The following is a 21,558-nucleotide window of genomic DNA, read 5'->3' as shown; positions in this document are numbered from 1 at the left end:
CTAATTGCCCTGGAGAAGGTGGTGGTGAGCTGCCTTCTTGAACCGCTGCAGTCCTTGTGGCGATGGTACTCCCACAGTGCTGTTAGGGAGGGAGTTCCAGGATTTTGACCCAGCGACGATGAAGGAACAGCGATATATTTCCAAGTCAGGATGGTGTGTGACTTGAAGGGGAACTTGGAGGTGGTGGTGTTCCCATGCGCCTGCTGCCCTTGTCCTTCTAGGTGGTAGAGGTCGCGGGTTTGGGAGGGGCTGCCAAAGAAGAGTAAGGGCTAGGGCAGGCAGAGACTTTCTGTATGTCTGAAGTAATTGTTGATGTTATGTGGAGGAGAATGCCAGTGGTAACAGCCATGCATTGCTGGAGATCTTCTACCCTTTAATCCATCGGAGAGTGTGTTGAGCAAGAATGCTGATGTTAGTAAAAGTATTCCTGTTTGCCAGGACAATTTATATTCATAAAAAAAGGGATCGACTTTTCAAAGGTTTAGTGCCCAATATTTAATGTTTATATATGCTGTTGAAAGAACATGTATTACACAGCACCTATTAGGTCTGAGGTTCTTATTTTTAATTTGATTAATTAGAGATCCTATTTGTTATCCAGATGCTCCTCCCTCCTCTCTGTATCTTGCTCAAAGTGTCAGATTTGATTGCGCGCCTGGCATTAGAATTAGGGCAGGGATGGTCTTCGCCCAGTTGCCCCTGACCCATGGAATTCCAGCTGAGAGCGAGGTCCCTTTCACCCTGTGTGTAGCAACGCTGATGGTGAAACCCACGCAAGGCTGATGACACCATGCAGGAGTGATTTGTTCCTATGTGTAGTCTACACTACAACAGCTAACCCTGAGTCACATGGGCCATATTGTACCAGATAGGAGTGAGTTTTTCTCTTTGATCTGTTTGGTGTAGCGAGCATCTATAAGAGCTGTCACTCAGGCACGCGCAAAAAATGACTTGCTCTATTTTCATCCTATTACATTATAAAAGAAAGAACTTGCATTTATGTACTTGATTGTCATATGCTTAGAACATCCCATGAATTACTTTTAAAGCACAGTCACTGTTATGTAAGCATACAGTGGTAGAATTGATTTCCTGTAATAGCTGTGATATTCTAAGGTCATCTAGCTGTTGATATATAACCTGAGATTTCGCTTCCATTTCTCCTGCAGTTCCACCATGCTATAATACGTCCCGTTGGCCTGTCAGATGAGATGGTGAAAATAATTGTCGATCACTATGCAGTCCCAGGGAAGCCTGGCTTCTCCAACTACATTTACTTTCACAATGACATTCTCTCCAGGATCAAGACCATGGAAACAGTGCACCCCATTAGAACAGAAGTTCCCTACGGCTACTGGCCACCTGAGGTATGTGGTGTAACACGGCACAGGGTTTCGGTGTTTGGTTTCAGTGTTCGGTTGGGTTCGGTGTTTGGGTTTTGGTGTTCAAGTTTTGGTGTTTGGGTTTCGGTGTTTGGGTTTTGGTGTTTGGGTTTTGGTGTTCGGGTTTTGGTGTTCAGGTTTTGGTGTTTGGGTTTTGGTGTTTGGGTTTTGGTGTTTGGGTTTTGGTGTTCAGGTTTTGGTGTTCAGGTTTTGGTGTTCAAGTTTTGGTGTTTGGGTTTTGGTGCTCGGGTTTTGGTGTTCGGGTTTTGGTGTTCGGGTTTTGGTGTTCGGGTTTTGGTGTTGGGTTTTGGTGTTTGGGTTTCGGTGTTTGGGTTTCGGTGTTTGGGTTTTGGTGTTTGGGTTTTGGTGTTTGGCTTTCGGTGTTCGGTGTTTGGGTTGTGGTGTTTGGGTTTTGGTGTTTTGGTTTTTTGGTTTTGGTGTTTGGGTTTTGGTGTTTGGGTTTTGGTGTTCGGGTTTCGGTGTTTGGGTTTCGGTGTTCGGGTTTCGGTGGTCGGGTTTCGGTGGTCGGGTTTCGGTGTTCGGGTTTCGGTGTTCGGGTTTCGGTGTTCGGGTTTCGGTGTTCGGGTTTCGGTGTTCGGGTTTCGGTGTTTGGGTTTCGGTGTTTTTTTGGGTTTTGGTGTTTGGTTTTTGGTGTTTAGGTTCTGTCCTTAATTCAGCCATTCTTTGTTTGTATAAAAATCCAGATTTTTTTGGTGTTTCCCATTTCTGTTTAGTTTTAAAGCAAAAGTGAAAATGTTTGGCCTCAAGGTGTTTGCCGATTGACACAGGGACAGGGTGATGCTTCGTTGTGTCAGGTATTCACCTCAGCAGCGAGGCCAGTGCCAGAGAGCCGGGAAAGAGGACCTAGGATTGGGGTCTGAAATTTTCCATGTGATACAATTGACCCTGCTGTCATCCCTGAGAAAGACCTCGTAAAAGTCGAAGCATTGTTAACGGCCATTTGGCCCCTCGAGCCTGCTCCGCCATTCGATAAGATCATGGCTGATCAGATCTTGGCCTCAACTCCACTTTCCCGCCCGCTCCCCATAACCTTTGACTCCCTTATTGTTCAAAAATCTGTCTATCTCCACCTTAAATATATTCAATGACCCCGCCTCCACAGCTCTCTGGGGTAGAGAATTCCAAAGACCCTCTGAGAGAAGAAATTCCTCCTCATCTTCGTTTTAAATGGGCGACCCCTTATTCTGAAACTATGCTCTCTAGTTCTAGATTCCCCCACGATGGGAAACATCCTCGTTGCATATACCCTGTCAAGCCCCCTCAGAATCTTATACCTTTCAATAAGATCACCTTTTATTCTTCTGAACTCCAATGAGTATAGGCCCAACCTGCTCAACCTTTCCTCATAAGACAACCCCTTCATCTCCGGAATCAACCTCGTGAACCTTCTCTGAACTGCCTCCAATGCAAGTATATCCCATCTTAAGTAAGGAGACCAAAACTGTATGCAGTACTCCAGGTGTGGTCTCACCAATGCCCTGTACAGCTTTAGTAAGACTTCCCTACTTTTATACTCCATCCCCCTTGCAATAAAGGCCAACATTCCATTTGCCTTCCTAATTACTTGCTGTACTTGCATGCTAACTTTTTGTGTTTCATGTACAAGGACCCCCAGATCCCTCTGTACCGCAGCATTTTGTAGTCTCCCTCCATTTAAATAATAATTTGCTTTTTTATTTTTTCTACCAAAGTGGATAACCTCACATTTTCCCACATTATACTCCATCTGCCAAATTTTTGCCCACTCACTTAACCTACCTATATGCCTTTGCAGATTCTTTGTGTCCTCTTCACAACTTGCTTCCCCACCTATCTTTGTATCATCAGCAAATTTGGCTACAGTACACACGGTCCCTTCATCCACAGAAATCACAGAAACCCCACAGTGCAGATAGAGGCCATTTCGGCCCATCGAGCTTGCACCGACACATATCCCACCCGATCCCCGTAACCCCTACACCAACACGTAACCCCACGTATTTAATCCCCCTAACAACTAAGGGTCAATTTATCATAGCCAATCAACCTAACCCGCACATCTTTGGACTGTGGGAGGAAACCGGAGCACCCGGAGGAAACCCACGCAAACATGGGGAGAATGTGCAAACTCCACACAGACAGTCACCTGAGGCTGGATTCGAACCCGGGTCCCTGGCGCTGTGAGGCAACAGTGCTAACCACTATGCCACCGTGCTGTCCAAGTCATTAATATAGATTGTAAACAGCTGAGGCCCCAGCACTGATCCCTGTGGCACCCCACTAGTTACAGTTTGACAACCTGAAAATGACCCATTTATCCCGACTCTCTGTTTCCTGTTAGTTAGCCAATCCTCTACCCATGCTAATATATTACCCCCAACCCCGTGAGCTCTTAACTTGTGCAGTAACCTTTTATGTGGCACCTTATCGAATGCCTTCTGGAAATCCAAATACACCACATCCATTGGTTCCCCTTTATCCACCCTGCTCGTTACATCCTCAAAGAACTCCAGCAAATTTATCAAACATGACTTCCCTTTCATAAAACCATGCTGACTCAGCTTGACTGTATTATGATTTTCTAAATGTCCTGCTTCTACTTCCTTAATAATTGACTGCAGCATTTTCCCAATGACAGATGTTAGGCTAACTGGTCTATAGTTTCCTGCTTTCTGTCTCCCTCCTTCCTTGAATAGGGGTGTTACATTTGCGGTTTTCCGATCTGCTGGACCCTCTCCAGAATCCAGGGAATTTTGGTAGATTACAACCAATGCATCCACTATCTCTGCAGCCACTTCTTTTAAGACCCTAGGATGCAGGCCATCAGGTCCAGGGGGCTTGTCCACCTTTAGTCCCATAGGTTTGCCTAGTACTTTTTCTCTAGTGATGGTGATTATTTTAAGTTCCCCCCTCCCTGCCACGACAAAACCTAACACATGGGGAGGGAATGCAATTAAAACAGGGGCACAAAACTACATCACATATCCTAAGGGTGTCCACCTCCCAGATTCCTCCAGGCAGCCAACTCTGTTACCAAATCTTTGACTTGAGCTGTTTGCTAGACCAGTCGCAACCATTGATGAATGTGACGCCCCCAGCTGCATGATGGTGCTTCTCAGTTGGGATCAAAGATGGCTGCCGTGAAAGGGATCTCTCGTAACGATTTAAACAGTTGTTGCGATCGCTATAATTAATGTGAGCAAAATAGGTGGGCGAAGCTTGAGCCCTCCTGTGCAATCTCAGTTATTTAGTGCAAATCAGGTTTACCAACTGGGTGGAGTGCACATTAACACGCTCCACAACGTCAGGTAGAATGCTTTAAAACTCTCATGAGACATGACTGCATGCTTTCTGGATTAGAAATGTGTAGGTTCTTTTTCATATTTTCCAACAGGGAGCACACAATTAAACATGGTGGCAAGGATGATAAGGGAAGGCAGGTTGCAGGTGTAGTATTCCCCCAAATCCAAGGTGCTTTAAATATCCCCATATTTATTCTGTATTCAGCAAGTGTTATAGTTCTCCTGGCTCTGGATCATGGCATTGAGCAGAGGGAGCTTCACTCTGTCTTTTATCAGTATTTTTTCTTTTTCTTTCTCTTTCCTCCTTTAAGACGCTCATTAAAATCTACCTCTCTGACCAAGCTTTTGGTCATCTGCCCTAATTTCTCCTTATAGGGCTCGGTGTCAAATTTTGTTTTGTTTTGATAACAATCCTGTGAAGCACCTTGGGATGTTTTATTTGGTTAAAGGTGCTATATAAATATATAAGTTGTTGTTGTTATTATACCCAATTTGGAACTGCTTGAAGGGAGTTTTACACCACATCTAACCAGGATTAGACCCGATCCGGGACATCTTGATGGAGCGTGCATATAACCAGGGATGGGGCGGGGAACCTGAGTCTGGAGTGCATTACGGGACATGCAGCGTGGGCTTTACCCTGCATCTAGCATGTTCTCTGCCTGATCTGGGAGCACTTTTTTTATATTTGTTCCTGGGATGTGGGCGTCGCCGGCAAGGCCAGCATTTATTGCCCATTCCTAATTGCCCTTGAGAAGGTGGTGGTGAGCCACTTTCTTGAACCGCTGCAGTCCGTGTGGTGAAGGTACTTCCACAGTGCTGTTAGGGAGGGAGTTCCAGGATTTTGACCCAGCGACGATGAAGGAACGGCGATATATTTCCAAGTCAGAATGGCGTGTAACTTGGAGGGGATCTTACAGATTGTGATGCTCCCATGCGCCTGCTGCCCTTGTCCTTCTAGATGGTAGAAGTTGCGGGTTTGGGAGGTGCTGCCGAAGAAGCCTTGATGAGTTGTTGTAGTGCATCTTGTAGATGATACACACTGCAGTCACGGTGCGCCGGTGGTGGAGGGAGTGAATGTTTAAGGTGGTGGATGGGGTGCCGATCAAGCGGGCTGCTTTGTCCTGGATGGTGTCGAGCTTCTTGAGTGTTGTTGGAGCTGCACTCATCCAGGAAAGTGGAGAGTATTCCATCACACTCCTGACTTGTGCCTTGGAGATGGTGGAAAGACTTTGGGGAGTCAGGAGGTGAGACACTCGCCACAGAATACCCAGCCTCTGACCTGCTCTTGTAGCCACAGTATTTATGTGGCTGATCCAGTTAAGTTTCTGGTCAATGGTGACCGCCAGGATGTTGATGGTGAGGGATTCGGTGATGGTAATGCCGTTGAATGTCGTTTGATAGGATGTGTAAAGAGAGCCCCACCCTCTAGATCTTATCAGGTACTTCTTGGTGGGACAGTGTAGAAGGAGGTTTTATTCTGTAGCTAGTCTATGCAATAGCTGTGATTACTTAATGCTGGCAGTGGGTATTAAAATAGAAAATATCCCCTTTAGACCACAGACATTCCTCACTTGTGTCCCTGAAATAGTCCCCGTAAAAGCAAATCTATAAAATATATTAACAATGGCAGCGACTGAAGACACAAACTGATTTGGTTTGGAAAATATTTACAGGTACCCAAATCACCTGAGATTCTCGAGGTGTTCGACAAAATCCGAAGAATCGTTTTCATGAAGGGGATTCGAACTCCAGAGTTCTTCAAGGATTTCGACAAACTGCGGAGTGGGCTTATCACAGAAAGTCAGGTGAGCAAAGCACTTTGTGCAACGAAGTCAAGCTATTAAGAACATAAGAAATAGGAGCCTCACGGCCACTCGAGCCTGCTCCACCATTCAATAAGATCATGGCTGATCTTCATACCTCAACTCCACTTTCCCGCGCTATCCCCGAATCCCATATTGAAAACTGGAGCAATCCAGCAGCAAGTGTGTATCATGTAGAGCTTTCCGATGCAGAGGGCTACAGTATCAGTGAGACTACTGTGATGGTCATAGGAAATGAACAGCTGCAAGTGGCATTGACCACCATCAGTTGGAGAAGGTGGTCTCTCTCTTACCGTCTCTCTCATCTTTGCCTTACTGTTTTTTACACTTTCTCTCCTCTTCAGCTTCTCTGCCTCTCGCTTTCTTTCCTTTCCTTTCCTTTCAGCTGTAAGATGGTGGTTCGGTGATGTGGCAGGGAAAAGAGCAGCCAGGGGTGCAGGCTGCAGTTTCCATGGAGACAGTGGGGATATGGGGAAAATGTGGCCTTCCCATCCCCCTCTCCCCAATACTCATGCTTCCTCTACCCCATACTCCCATTGTGTCTCTTACCCCTTTGCCTTCCCATGACCCTCTCCTCTTCCTACCACCCCTCAATCCAATTACTACCACTAGTTACTTGCTACCCCACCTCTTCGCCTTAGAACGACCCTCGCCCTTACTCCACTGTCATTATCCTCACCCACAGTGTCAACTGTGGCTCAGTGGGCAGCACTCTCACCTCTGAGTCAGAAGGTCGTGGGTTCAAGTCCCACTCCAGAGACTTGAGCACATAAAGCTAGGCTGACACTCCAGTGCAGTACCGAGGGAGTGCTGCACTGTCGGAAGTGCCGTCTTTCAGATGAGACGTTAAACCAAAGCCCTGTCTGTTCTCTCAGGTGGACATAAAAGATCCCATGGCACTATTTCGAAGAATAGCAGGGGAGTTATCCCCGGTGTCCTGGGCCAGTATTTATTCCTCAATCAACATTACTAAAAAAAATTGATGTGGTCATTATCAGCTTGCTGTGTGCAAATTGTCTGCTGCGTTTCCCACATTACAACAGTGACTACACTTCAAAAGTACTTCATTGGCTGTAAAGCGCTTTGGGGCATCCTGAGGTCGTGAAAGGCGGTATAAAAATGCAAGTCTTCCTTTCTTTCTTTAGCCATCCATCCGCTGTCCACTCACTCCTACTTGTTCCCCCCAAAAGACAGAATCCCGCTTAAGCTCACCCTCAACCTGTTTACCCCCCCCCCTTCCTTCCTGCTTCAGTGCTGTAAATTCTGTGTAATTCTACCCATCCTTCTATTTATATTTATTTACACCAAAAGTTTTTTGTTGAAGTTGTCTCTCCACCAGTAGCAGAACAGGGGCTGTAGCTATAGCCAATAGTCCATCAGTTGTATGATACAGGAAAAATGAACTGCATTAAAGTGAAACTTTTGCGGTGGTGAATTTAGACATTTTTGAAGGGGAATTGAACTTTGGTGCATGTTTATTTCCTAGCAGAGTCTGGGGGCGACGCCCTCCTGTAAACCTTGATTTTGTAACACCTTTTTGGTGCATTTTTCAGCATTTTGAAGTGTACTGTGATTCAGCATTTGAAATCCAAAATAATTTATTCTGGAATAAAAATAATGCCTATTCGTATATTATAAATATTAAAATAAAAGTATTTGCTATGAGTCGCAATTGCTTCTGGATTTTTGAACCCCCAGAATGTAATACTCAGTGACATATCTGTAGGTGCCTTAGCTAAATGAGAGGATAATGTAAAGAACAATGGTCCATACGCTTACTTACAGCATCATAAATTATTGAAACAGACATAAGTAATAGAATATTTATAATGCAAAAACTATCAAGTGCTTTTTTAAAAAAGTGCCGAATCTGATGGGTAAATAGGATGAAAATTAATACTGGTAACATTTAGTAGCTATGGTAACTCTGCATGTAATTGAAAGCAAATCAGTTGATGGAGCAGAGCGCGCTGCCATTATTACAGTGTGATAATTGTGTGATTTATTACTCATCGTTTTCCACAGTTTATGCGAGGCTTGCACTTGGCTTGTGGAAAGGAAGGCATCTTAACAGAGCAAGACATCCAGACACTTCTCAAATGCTTTGACACAGCAGATGGCAAAGTTCGCTATCGGGATTTCTGTGATGTGATGGAACACGGTGAGCAGGTCTCCTCCAGTATCATCGAGTTTACATTCTTGGTTACAGAAGAGGGAAATGAAATGATAACGCGCCTATTGTTTTGCGCCAGGGGTTCTCTCAATCGGGCCACCGTAGGCTCATCGGATGATTTTCGGAAAACCCTGGTCAAGGTCCCGCCAATCGATCATAAGACACTCCGCGCAGTCACATGATTACCTGCCGCCAATCTGATGGTGAGAGACAACCAGAATGGCCACATTGTCCCTTCTAGCCAATCAGACTGCTAGAAAGCATCACTGAATTGTAAACATCACATGATCAGATCGCCCAACTGAGATTGGGGCGTACACCAATTTTTTATAAGATAGATAGACGGGTGAAATTTTGACAGGATTATTACATTCCCATGCTGGGCTATCAGGGAACAAAAATAAGAAACCTCTATCCACACAGCACAACGTGCCCTTGATCTAAATCGGACATAATGTTCGCTTCCAGTTGGGAAACCGTGTTTAAGACTAAGGCACAAGCCGAAACATTGAGGGCGTAGATTCTGTTGCTTAGCAGAGAAAGTTTGTTCGGTATCTGTGCATATTTGTTTCTTGTTCCATGTGCTTCACAATCACAAACCAATCACCGATCACAATCCCCGCCCTCCAGAATTCTCTCGCTAAACCTCTTTGTCTTGTTAACCTCCCTCCTTATCTTTAAAATTCCTCAAAAATCCATTTCTCCTATTGTGTGTTTGGCCTCCTGCCACTAATCCCTCCGCCACCACCCCCCCACCTTAGCTGCATGGTGCTCACCTCCGCACTTTGTCGAGTTCCCTCAGCTGTTCTTGTGTGGGAGGAGCGCTTTATAAATGTAAGCGGTTGCTTAACAGCTAATTAGAGGGCTAGTTCCTGTTGGAGACGTTATTTATTTTGAACACAAGGCATTTGTAATCTCTGTTTGGAGTTAAATGTACCTGAATGTTTTTGTTGTGTGCGTGTGGAACTGCAGGCACTGTCCAGGTTCTATCACAAAACATTTCTTTCCTCAGCGTTTAACATCCCTCACCTGGAAAAATATCCCACAGCGGAGGTGTGCAGGCCACCACGAGGAACTCTATTCAAGGTGAGCTTTCAATCGTCAAGAACACATTCTCATGCCTCACGAGTGAAGTCTAATGGGTTCAATGTAGAGGTGGCACAGCTCCTGTCAGAGCCAGGTGGTACATCGCACTGGCACACTGTGAAGCTAAGTGGCATGTTGTATCTAGGATCTAATGTAACATTGCATTGCTGGAACCCATTGTCTCCCCATGAGCCCGTCCTTTAGAAGCGGATATTAGCCCGTCTTTAATAGTCATTGTTAAAGGAGGATTATCATCTTGCCAATATGTTATGCAAGATATTTCACCGAGTTTGTTAACTGGGATCGCGGAGCTGTCCGACCATTGATGACATTATTGTGTCATCGATCCCATGCCCCCACTAAATGGGAAAAAAAAAGCAATGTTAATCAAACTCCCTCAATTGCTTAGTCAATGTGACTACAATTGGCTTCAGCAGCCCTAGACTAGGGAGGGAAAAATCCAACCACAATCCCTGGTCCAGATTGCTTCCCACTGACTCCTAGTGGGTATTGTGTGTGTGTGTGTGTGTGTGTGTGTGTGTGTGTGTGTGTGTGTGTGTGTGTGTAAGTGTGTGTGTAAGTTGGAAAGGGGGATAGAATTGTGCTCGACCATGATACCTCCCACCATCAGAGAGCCTGAGGACATGTGCAACGTAAGCAGGGCACCAGAGGGTTGCAGGCATCATCCACCAGCCAGAGTAAGGGGCTTCAGGAGAAGGGTGGAGAAAATTTGGAATGTCTCAGCTGGGATTGCAACACACGGAGTGCCCTTTGCAACCCCGAGTGTTTTGCCACTGAAATAGTTTCACCGGGTCGAATTTTATTCCCCTAAAAGCGAACACAAGGGCCCCAAAAACAAAACGTGAAGGTTGTCTTCCGTTCAGCATTGTTCTTATTCTGAAGAAACAAGATGCTGTCTGAATTCACCAGCCGAGCAGGCCTCTCTGCCCTTGTTACTTGGAGGTAGAACTTATGCACTCGCGCTCTTGCGTGACGGGAAATCGTGCAGGGCATGCTGACGTCCGAACACAAAGTTCAATTACGCACCCCCGTCACATAACTGCTAATATGGAAAATTCAACCCCCACCGACTCGCTTCGGCGAGGCTGCCTCATGAAGCAAGGCCTGTACGTTTACGAAGCATTATTGTTTAAACTGACTTGCTGTTTGGCGACTCGGTCTTTAACTGAAAGTATGAAAAATCAGCCCAAAGCTTGACCCTTCTCCATGAGGGATACTTAGGCACTGATCCCAGCTGCACACGGGGATCATGAAAGGAAAGAAAATGAGGAGGGGCAACATAAACTAAATGGTCCAATTATAAAGAGGGTGCAGGAAATGGAGACCTGGGGGTTCACGTACACAAATCTGTGAAGGTGTCAGGACAATTTTGATAAGGCTGTTAAACAAAGCATACAGAATCATTGGCCTCATAGAGGCATAGGGCAGGATTTTCATTGGGCCGTGGAGGCGGGATTGGAGGCGTGTGGGGGGGTTAAAATCTCGAAATCGGGGGGCACGAACCCATCCCGCCCCCAACCCGCCTCCATGCCAGTTTCAAAGGAGGCGGATACCCGACCTGTGCTGGGACCCGCCTCCCCGAGGCGGGAAGGGGATTAGTGCCAATTAACTGCCTGTTAACAGGTAGTTAACAGGCAGTTTTTAGCCTAATCCCTATTTTTATTGCTGAAGTGTGGGATTCCCGACGTCTCCAAACCACGCCAAATTAGAGGAGGCGGACCGTCGGGCTGAAGGGCTTGGCGGGTTCGAGATGTCCAGTGTTCAGGTGAGTGATGGGTGCATTATTATGTCCGTGTATAATGGAGACACGGACTGCAGGAGTTGATTATAACAAGTCTTTACTGAATGGAGACAACCTGGAAACTGAAACTACAGAAGCCTGCTAGGGCCTTTTATACAGGGGTGGTCACTGCCGGTACTGCAGTCTGAGACCAGTTATTCCCTTAAAGGTACATACACAATTCCTCCCCTTTTAGATAAACAGTACATAACATTCATTTAACAACTAAATAATAACTAATTACAATTACAATTACGGTTGCTAGATACATTGGTTGAAGTTAAGCAATTATAAGTTTAGTCTTTGAGGAGGCTTCCTGATTCTGTCTGGATAACGCCTCTTTGGGATATCAGGTTCTTCTGGCAAGGTTGAGTCGGGATCAATGTCGTTGTTTGGTTCGTCTGCTTCCAATATCACCGATTCTGCGGTAGATGCAATTGGTACTTCGGTTTCATCGTCAGGTGTATCAGATCGTGGTGTGGAGTTGACGTTTTCCAGTGACTCTAGAATCTGGTCAGCATGGCGTCTTACAATGCTCTCCCCAACGTCCACGGTATACATTAGAGGTCCTTGCCGTGTACAGATCGTTCCTGGCTGCCATTTCTCTGTGCGGTAGTCCCGGGCCAAAACTGGTTGACCTATCTTAAAACTCCTGGTCGGCCTTTCATTCATATTCTGAAACTGCCTGTTCTCCACATCTCTTCTGACGTTTGGCTTAACCAAATCCAAGCGGCATCGTAGTCTTCGATTGAAGAACATCATGGCTGGAGTTTGGTTGGTAACCGCATGTGTCGCATTCCGGTAGGCAAACAAGAAGTTATCCACCTTGTGTTGTAGGGGTATATCTTCATTACACATTGCCTTGATAGCCTTCTTGAATGTTTGAACAAACCTCTCGGCCAATCCATTAGTGGCTGGATGATATTGGGCGGATGTGTAATGCTTAACACCATTGTTCTTTAAGAACCTCCGGAACTCTTCAGACACAAACTGTGGTCCATTGTCAGAGCAAATCTGTTCAGGCAGCCCATTCCTGGCGAATATGGTTCGTAAGACTGTGATAGTTTTTTCTGTGGTGGTTGAGGACATTTTTATTACCTCTGGCCACTTTGAATGTGCATCCACCGCAATTAAAAACATCGAGTCCATAAAGGGACCAGCAAAATCAATGTGCACCCTTTGCCATGGAGATGAGGGCCACTCCCATGGATGTAGAGGGGCTTGTGGTGGTGCGTTTTGGACCTTCTGGCATCCTGTACAGCTCTTGGTCATCTCTTCGATTTCTCTATCGATTCCCGGCCACCACACAAACGCTCTGGCTAAGTTCTTCATTTTTACCCCTCCCAGATGACCCTCATGAAGCTCATTGAGCACTCTATCCTTCAATTTGGGTGGAATTACTACTCTGGATCCAGACATCAAGGTTCCTCTGCACACTGACAGCTGTTCTCTTCTCGGCGAGAATGCTGGCAGCAGTGGTTCGCCATGTGCTGGCCATCCCTTCACCGTTAAATCATAGACCCAGGAGAGTGTCGGGTCATTTTGTGTTTCCTTTTCTATGTTTGCATTCATCACAGGGAGACATTCGACTATAGTCGAGTGGAATAACTCCACTGGATCCACTGCCAGTTCTTCTTCCACCGTCGGCAACGGTAGGCGCGACAATCCATCAGCATTCCCATGCTGTTTAGTTCCTTTGTACTCGATGTCATATTGGTGAGCCCCTAGGAAAATGGACCACCTCTGTAGCCGTTGTGCCGTCATTATCGGTATGCCCTTCTGAGGGTTGAAAATGGAGACGAGAGGTTGATGATCAGTTAGTAGAGTAAATTTCTGACCGTGCAGGTAGTGATTGAACTTCTTCACCCCCCACACCAAGCTGAGGGCCTCTCTGTCAATCTGGACGTAGTTACGCTCGGCTGAAGTTAACGAGCGTGACGCAAAAGCTATCGGCCTCTCTGAACCATCAAGGAATTTATGTGACAGTACCGCCCCAATGCCGTAGGGAGACGCATCACACGCCAGTCTTATTGGTAGTGATGGGTTGTAGTGAGCCAATACTTCTCTTGAAGTGATTAGGTCCTTACTCTTCTGAAAGGCCCGCTTGCATTCATCGCTTCATTTCCATGCTACTCCCGTTCGTAGTAGGGAGTTTAGTGGATGCAGAATTGTGGACAAATTCGGCAAAAACTTATGGTAGTAATTCACCAATCCGAGGAATGACCTCAGTTGTGACACATTTTCAGGAGCTGGAGCCTTAACTACCGCTTCAATTTTGTCAGGGGACTTATGCAACCCCTCTTCATCAATCATGTGGCCACAATACGATATCTGTTTCTTAAAAAACTCGCACTTGGGGCGATTGGCTCGTAGCCCATGTTCACATAGTCTAGTGAGCACCTGCTCTAGGTTGGCAAGGTGTTCACTGTCATCTTCACCTGTCACTAGGATGTTGTCCAAGTAACACTGAGTCCCCGGAATCCCTTGCAGGACTTGTTCCATCGCTCTTTGCCATATCGCCGGAGCTGATGCTACACTGAATACCAGTCGATTATACTGGTAAAGACCTTTGTGAGTGTTTATCGTGAGATACTTCCTAGAGGATTCTTCAACCTCCATCTGCAAATATGCTTGTGCTAGGTCAATTTTTGTAAAACGCTTCCCTCCAGATAGTGAGGCGAAGATATCTTCTATCCTTGGAAGAGGATATTGTACTGTGTGAAGGACTGGGTTCACCATCACCTTGAAGTCCCCACAGATGCGAACCTTCCTTGGCTCCTCAGACTTATTGTTTAATGTTTTTTTCATGACAGGAACGATGGGTGTTGCCCACTCGCTCCAGTCTACCTTAGATAACACGCCTGCATTCTCCAGATTCTCCAGCTCTGCCGCGACGGCTGGGCGAATTGCATATGGTACCGGTCTTGCTTTGAAAAACTTGGGAATTGCATTCTCCTCTATTTTTATCGAGGCGGTTACGCCTTTAAGAGTGCCCAGTTCTTGTTGAAATACCTCTTTGGCGTCAGCTAAGATTGTTGACAATCGTCCAGGAGTGACGTCGTCATCCTTTTTACCAGCCACCGTCAGTGCCTGAATGGAGTGCCAGTCTGAACTTATCTTTCTGATCCATTCACGTCCCAATAACGGTGGTCCACCATCTTGCAGAATGTAGAGATACAATTTCCGTATTTTCTTGCCGTTGTATTCAACAGGCACCCTTATTTTTCCTCTGGGGTATACTTTTTGCCCCGTATACATCCTCAAGACAATGGATGTCTCTCTCAAGGGTATGTGTGAGAATAGCCGCTCGTAGTCTCGTCGATTCATGACGGTTAGAGCTGATCCTGTATCCAATTCCATTTTGACTTGGGACCCTGCTATCGCGAGGGTGACCCAAATGGTTCGGTGATCCTCTTTTGTGATTACGTTGTGAAGTTTGAGACAGCTTAGTCTCTTGTTCCCGGATTCACTATCGCTCATCTGGTCTTCGGAACTACTGTCCGTCATCTTTTGTACTTTCCTGTACGGTTCCTTAGTAGCCTTTTTGTTGTCGTTGGTCTTCTTCCCAGACCTGCAAACTCGTGCAATGTGTCCCATCTTTCTGCATTGCCTGCATATTTTGTCCTTGGACCAGCAGTCCTTCTGGTCATGGTTTGTTCTGCCGCAGCGATAACATTTTGCAAATCCCCGTGTCATTTCGTGGGTGCCGTATTCCTGTGGCTTTTGTTGTATTTCTGCAGCTCCCCTTGCTGCTGCTTCGTACGATACTGCCATGCTGAAAGCCTTATCTAGCGTCAGCTCTTTCTCTGAGAGTAACCTCTTCTGGGTTCCTTCACTCAGGAGTCCACAGACAAATTTGTCTCGTAAGGTATCTGCCAGTCCTGCTCCGAACTGGCAGTGCTTTGATAGCTTGCGTAGTTCCGTAAGGTAATCAGCATTGCTCTCATTTTTATGCTGATTCCTCCTGTGGAATTTAAATCTTTCTGCTATCAGCAGTGGTGTAGGATTTAGGTGTTCCTGTAGGATAGCAACAATTTCATTAAAACTCTTCGCCTTTGGTTTGGCTGGAGTAATCAGGTCCCGCAATAGGCCGTACGTTCTTGCGCCCATTAAATTTAGCAATACCGATGCCTTTTTCTCATCGGCTATTTCGTTTGCCTCGCAATATACCTCGACTCTTTCCACATACGTGGTCCAGTCTTCTATTGCATTATCGAAGGCAGTGATATCGCCAGTCTTTGGCATCTTGAAAATCTAAGATGGCGCCTCCCGCGCTTTGCCTTCGTCCCCGATGGATCAAAATGGCGCCTCCCCCGCTTTTCCTTCTTCCCCGCCAAGTTAAGATGGCGCCTCCCGCGCTTTCCCTCCGCTGCCGCTGCTCTCCGCGGTATTTTTATTTTTCTATCGCGCTTCAATATTTGCTCCGTTAATTGAAGAACCGTTCCCGTCGTGGAGCGGACCCTCTGGGACACTTCCCTCCCTCTTCTTAGGTCCGAACGCTGCCCGGCTTCGAAGCACCGGCCGTGCCCTGTGTGCTCCACCTTCTCTCTCTCTCTTTGCTTCCCGACTCGCTGCCCGGCCCCGTTGCAGAGCCACCCGATCGAGCTCTAGCCCGCCGCAGCCCAGGAAGAATCAGTGCACTACCTGCCACCAGCCCGATTAGCTGGGAAACCACAGACTGGAAAACCAAGCCTGGCTATCGACAGTCTCTCCTGCACTTTTCACTTCGATGATTTGGAGGGCGGTTGCCCACGGCCGACGCCCGTTTCTCGAGTTCCTTTGGATTATTTTTTTTTTCTTTCTTCTGGCTTCGACCTTCAATAACGTCGTCTGAGGTGCTGCCGAGTTGCAGGTAAGTTCGTTTCTTACTCGTCGCCAGTATTATGTCCGTGTATAATGGAGACACGGACTGCAGGAGTTGATTATAACAAGTCTTTACTGAATGGAGACAACCTGGAAACTGAAACTACAGAAGCCTGCTAGGGCCTTTTATACAGGGGCGGTCACTGCCGGTACTGCAGTCTGAGACCAGTTATTCCCTTAAAGGTACATACACAACATGCATGAGTGCAGAGGTAAGTGTGTTTGGTGTGTGTAAAGTGATTAAAGAAGTTTTACTTACCTTTACAGCCTTCCTTCCTTCAGGTCTCGGGAGTCCCTCATCTCATCGGCACAGAAAGCAGAATGGCCGCGATCTGTCAAAAGTTGCAGCATTCAGCTTTCTATTCCGGAGAGATCTCTAAATCAGCCTGAGAGGAAGGAATTAACTTGGAGTACAGATTGTCAGTGTTGCTGTCAAACGCTGATATTTCATCTGTCAAAAGCTTTTGACAGATGAAATGTCAATCTGTGATGTCACCTGTTGCCGGGTGGCCCTTAATTGGCCTGCTGAGCCTGCTGGGTGGGCTCAACAAGGTCAATCAAGTGAAAATCGCGTGGGTTGGTCACAACTCGATGGAGGCGGGACTACAACCCCGAAAGTTGTAGTCCCGCCTCCTACACGCCTCCTCAATCAAAATCCAGCCCATAGAGTTCAAAAGCCAGGAAGTCAAGCCAAACCTTTATAAAACACTGGTTCAACCCCAGCTAGAGTATCGTGTCCTATTCTGAAAGGATGCCAAGACCTTGGAGACGGTGCAGAGGAGATTTACTAGAATGACACCAGAGATGAGGGACTTCAGTTTTGTGGAGAGATTAGAGAAGCTGGGATTGTTCTCCTTAGAGCAGAGAAGGTTACGGGGAGATTTAATTGAGTTGTTCAAAGCTATGAGGGCTTTTGATAGAGTAAATAATGAGAAACTGTTTCCACTGGTGGGAGGGTTGGTAACCAGAGGACACAGATTTAAGATAATTGGCAAAAGAATCCGGGGGAGATGAGGAAAAAACGAATTACGCAGCGAGTGGTTATGATCTGGAATGCACTGCCTGAAAGGGTGGTGGAGGCAGACTCAATCGTGGCTTTCAAACACCCAGAGAACCAAAGGGGAATCAAAGCCTGTTCTTACTACAACTATCAACATGGTTAAAATAGCTTTTCAAAATAATACATTAATAAAACTCAAGTTATAACAAAACTTTTCAGCAACAATGAGAACGAGGCAGGGGCTGGTTGGGTGGGAGTGGAATCTGTTCATCATGCTTTCCACACGAATGGAAGAAGATCCTACGAGATAAACAGAATAGAATCATAGAATGATATAGCACACAAGGAGGCCATTCAGCCCATCGTGCCTGTGCCGGCTCTCTGAAAGAGCGATCCAATTAGTCCCACTCCCCTGTTCTTTTCCCACAGCCCAGCAAATGATTCCTTTTCAAGTATTTATCCAATTCCCTTTTGAAAGTTACTATTGAATCTGCTTCCACCGCCCTTTCAGGCAGCGCATTCCAGATCACAACAACTCGCTGAGTAAAAAAAATGCCTTCTCATCCCCTGGTCTTTTTTTAAATCTGTGTCCCCTGGTTACCGACCCTCCTGCCAGTGGAAACAGTTTCTCCCTGTCTACTCTATCAAAAACCCTGATAATTTTGAACACCTCTGCTAAATCTCCCCTTAACCTTCTCTGCTCTAAGGAGAACAATCTCAGTTTCTCTAGACTCCCCAGAAAACTGAAACCCCTCATCCCTGGTACCGTTCTAGTACATCTCCTCTGCACCCTCTCCAAGGTCTTGACCTCCTTTCTAACGCGCGGTGCCCAGAATTGGACACAGTGCTCCAGCTGAGGTCTAACCAGTGATTTCTAAAGGTTTAACATCGAGGAGATATCTCAGAGGTTCACTCACACAACATTGTTTCTTTTCTCCCACAGCTCGGGACAAAGCTAACGGAAGCACAAGAGAAACGGCTGGAAATTGTGCTTGGAGATCTTTCTAAGCGAGTGCAGAAGGGACAGCTATTGGTGAACCCATTTTTCAAAGACTATGATGAGGTGAGGGCATACTGCTTGGCTTGGAAAGGCTTTCAGATCTGTCAAAGCCACGAATTTCCATAGAGACTGGCTGACATTCCATAAATACAGTATCAATCCCCTCATTATATCAAATACCCCAATCACCTGTTAACCTCCTCATCTCCAGGTAATATAACAAAAGTTTATCCAGCTCCTCATCATTGCTAAATCCCTTCATCCCAGGCATCATCCCAGTGAATCATCACTGAACTTTCTCCAAGGCCAGTATATCCTTCCTAACTTTGGGTTAGATGTCCAACGATTCATATGCAATGGACGGAAAGTCTAGAATATTCCGAATGAGATTTGGCCAGCACTCTGTATAACTTGCTTTTACACCCTGGACGTCTTGCGATAAAACCGAGCATCCATTAGCATATGTGGTCACTTTAACGCCTATGAACTAGCTTCTAATGACTTGTGCACCTACACCCCTTTGTTTGTCTACTCCCCCACAGCTTCACATTTAGACTGCATTCCCACCTGTCCCTTTTGAAATCCACACCGGCTACTTCTAACCATTTCCTCTTTATGCAGCTACATGGTAATTTCAACCTTAATCAGAGAGTCTGAGACTTTCCCTACTACAGATGTTAAGCTAACTGGTCCGTAATTACCCGGATTAACTCAGTCTCCCTTTTTTAACAATGGGCACGGCATTGGCCAGGCTACTGTCCTCCAGCTCCTCCAACGGAGCCCTGAAACACAGGGCCTCGCCAATTAATTTTTAAAAAAATTCATTGATGGGATGTGGGCATCGCTGGCTAGGCCTGCATTTAGTGCCCATCCCTAATTGCCCTTGAGAAGATGGTGGTGAGCCGCCTTCTTGAACCGCTGCAGTCCATATGGTGTAGGTACACCCACAATGCTGTTAGGAAGGGAGTTCCAGGATTTTGGCCCAGCGACAGTGAAGGATCGGCGATACAGGTCCAAGTCAGGATGGTGTGTGGCTTGGAGGGGAACTTGTAGGTGGTGATGTTCCCATGCGTCTGCTGCCCTTGTCCTTCTAAGTGGTAGAGGTCGCGGGTTTGGAAGGTGCTGTTGAAGGAGCTTTGGCGAGTTGCTGCAGTGCATCTTGTAGATGGTACACACTGCAGCCACAGTGTGCCAGTGGTGGAGGGAGTGAATGTTGAAGGTGGTGGATGGAGTGCCAATCAAGCGGGCTGCTTTATCCTGAATGGTGTCGAGCTTGAGTGTTGTTGGAGCTGCACTCATCCAGGCAAGTGGAGAGTATTCCATCACACTCCTGACTTGTGCCTTGTAGATGGTGGAAAGGCTTTGGGGAGTCAGGAGGTGAGACACTCGCCGCAGAATTCCCAGCCTCTGGCCTGCTCTTGTAGCCACAGTATTTATATGGCTGGTCCAGTTCAGTTTCTGATCAATGGTAACCCCCAGGATGTTGATAGTGGGGGATTCAGCGATGGTAATGCCATTGAATGTCAAGGGGAGATGGTTAGAGTCTCGCTTGTTGGAGATGGTCATTGCCTGGCACTTGTGTGGTGTGAATGTTACTTGCCACTTGTCAGCCTAAGTCTGAATGTTGTCCAGGTCTTGCTGCATATGGACACGGACTGCGTCAGTATCTGACGAGTCTCGAATGGTGCTGAACAGTGTGCAATCATCAGCGAACATCCCCACTTCTGACCTTATGATGGAGGGAAGGTCATTGATGAAACAGCTGAAGATGGTTGGGCCTAGGACACTGCCTTGAGGAACTCCTGCAGTGATGTCATGTGATTGAGATGAATGACCTCCAACAACCACAGCCAACTTCCTTTGTGCTAAGTATGATTCCAACCAATGGAGAGTTTTCCCCTTGATTCCCATTGACTTCAGTTTTGCTAGGACTCCTTGATGCCACACTCGATCAAATGCTGCCTTGATGTCAAGGGCAGTCACTCTCACCTCACCTCTTGAGTTCAGCTCTTTTGTCCATGTTTGGACCAAGGCTGTAATGAGGTCAGGAGCTGAGTGGCCCTGGCGGAACCCAAACTGGGCGTCAGTTAGCAGGTTATTGCTGAGTAAGTGCCGCTTGATAGCACTGTCGACGACACCTTCCATCACTTTGCTGATGATTGAGAGTAGACTGATGGGATGGTAATTGGCCGGGTCGGATTTGTCCTGCTTATTTGCTGGTGTGTTCAATTCAACAGAAAGTTGCATACACAAGACTCCTGACAAAGTCACAGTTTGAGAGGACACTAGATAACCTGGGACTGGCAGTGCTGCCAATGGATTTCCGACTGCTGTGCAAGAGATTTGAGGACCCAACCACTGGAGGTGTAAATTATGTAGCATTTAGCCAGGCCGTTGACAAAGGTAGGAAATTCCAGATTTGATTCCTGTGTTTTTAAGGGGACTTTAAGAAAGCAGGTTGCTAAAGTATGCTTGCTCGCATTAGTTTCAGGTAGATTAGCTGCTTACAGAACTTTAATGTAGATACATCTCCTTCTACCTGGCTTATTCTGTCAGCCGTGGGTCAGTGGGCAGCACACTTGCTTCTGAGTCAGAAGGTTGTGGGTTCAAGTCCCACTCCAGACACTTGAGTACATAAGCTAGGCTGACACCCCAGTGCAGTGCTGAGGGAGTGCTGCACTGTCGGAGGTGCCGTCTTTCAGATGAAACATTAAACCGAGGCCCTGTCTGCTCTCTCAGGTGGACATAAAAGATCCCATGGTGCTATTTCGAAGAAGAGCAGGGGAGTTATCCCCGGTGTCCTGGCCAATATTTATCCCTCAACTAACATCACTAACACAGATTATCTGGTCATTATCACACTGCTGTGTGTGGGAGCTTGCTGTGCGCACATTGGCTGCTGCATTTCCTACATTACAACAGTGACTACACTTCAAAAAGTACTTCATTGGTTGTAAAGCGCTTTGGGACGTCCGGTGGTTGTGAAAGGCGCTATATAAATGTGAGTCTTTCTTTTTTTTTCTCTATCAGAATGACAGGCGGGTGATTCACTCCTGGGCCTCTGAAAGCGCCAGTTTTGCTTCTTGGAGCAAACCGCACGGTGACTTCCTCTGATTTAAAAAAAA

At 46.5% G+C, this 21,558-nt stretch overlaps 1 protein-coding gene across 1 annotated transcript in view; it reads left to right on the top strand.

Annotated features, from left to right (window-relative positions):
• The first annotated feature begins 1,189 nt into the window (after window positions 1–1,189).
• The window catches only part of LOC147098516 (uncharacterized), a 58,238-nt gene continuing 37,869 nt past the window's right edge, over window positions 1,190–21,558 (top strand). The window contains exons 1-6 of the mRNA XM_085970311.1: window positions 1,190–1,367; window positions 6,361–6,492; window positions 8,536–8,671; window positions 9,696–9,769; window positions 18,377–18,496; window positions 20,671–20,836. Coding sequence (XP_085826437.1) covers window positions 1,212–1,367; window positions 6,361–6,492; window positions 8,536–8,671; window positions 9,696–9,769; window positions 18,377–18,496; window positions 20,671–20,836 — 784 coding nt within the window. The 5' untranslated portion in view covers window positions 1,190–1,211. The remainder of the gene's footprint in view (window positions 1,368–6,360; window positions 6,493–8,535; window positions 8,672–9,695; window positions 9,770–18,376; window positions 18,497–20,670; window positions 20,837–21,558) is intronic.

This window comes from Somniosus microcephalus, chromosome 29, assembly GCF_052327205.1.
Source record: "Somniosus microcephalus isolate GS21.2 chromosome 29, FLI_Smic_1.0, whole genome shotgun sequence".
In the NCBI taxonomy this organism is placed as follows: Eukaryota; Metazoa; Chordata; class Chondrichthyes; order Squaliformes; family Somniosidae; genus Somniosus; species Somniosus microcephalus.
The sequence above is the reverse complement of the archived record's forward strand: the minus strand, read 5'-3'. Positions and strand labels throughout refer to the sequence as shown.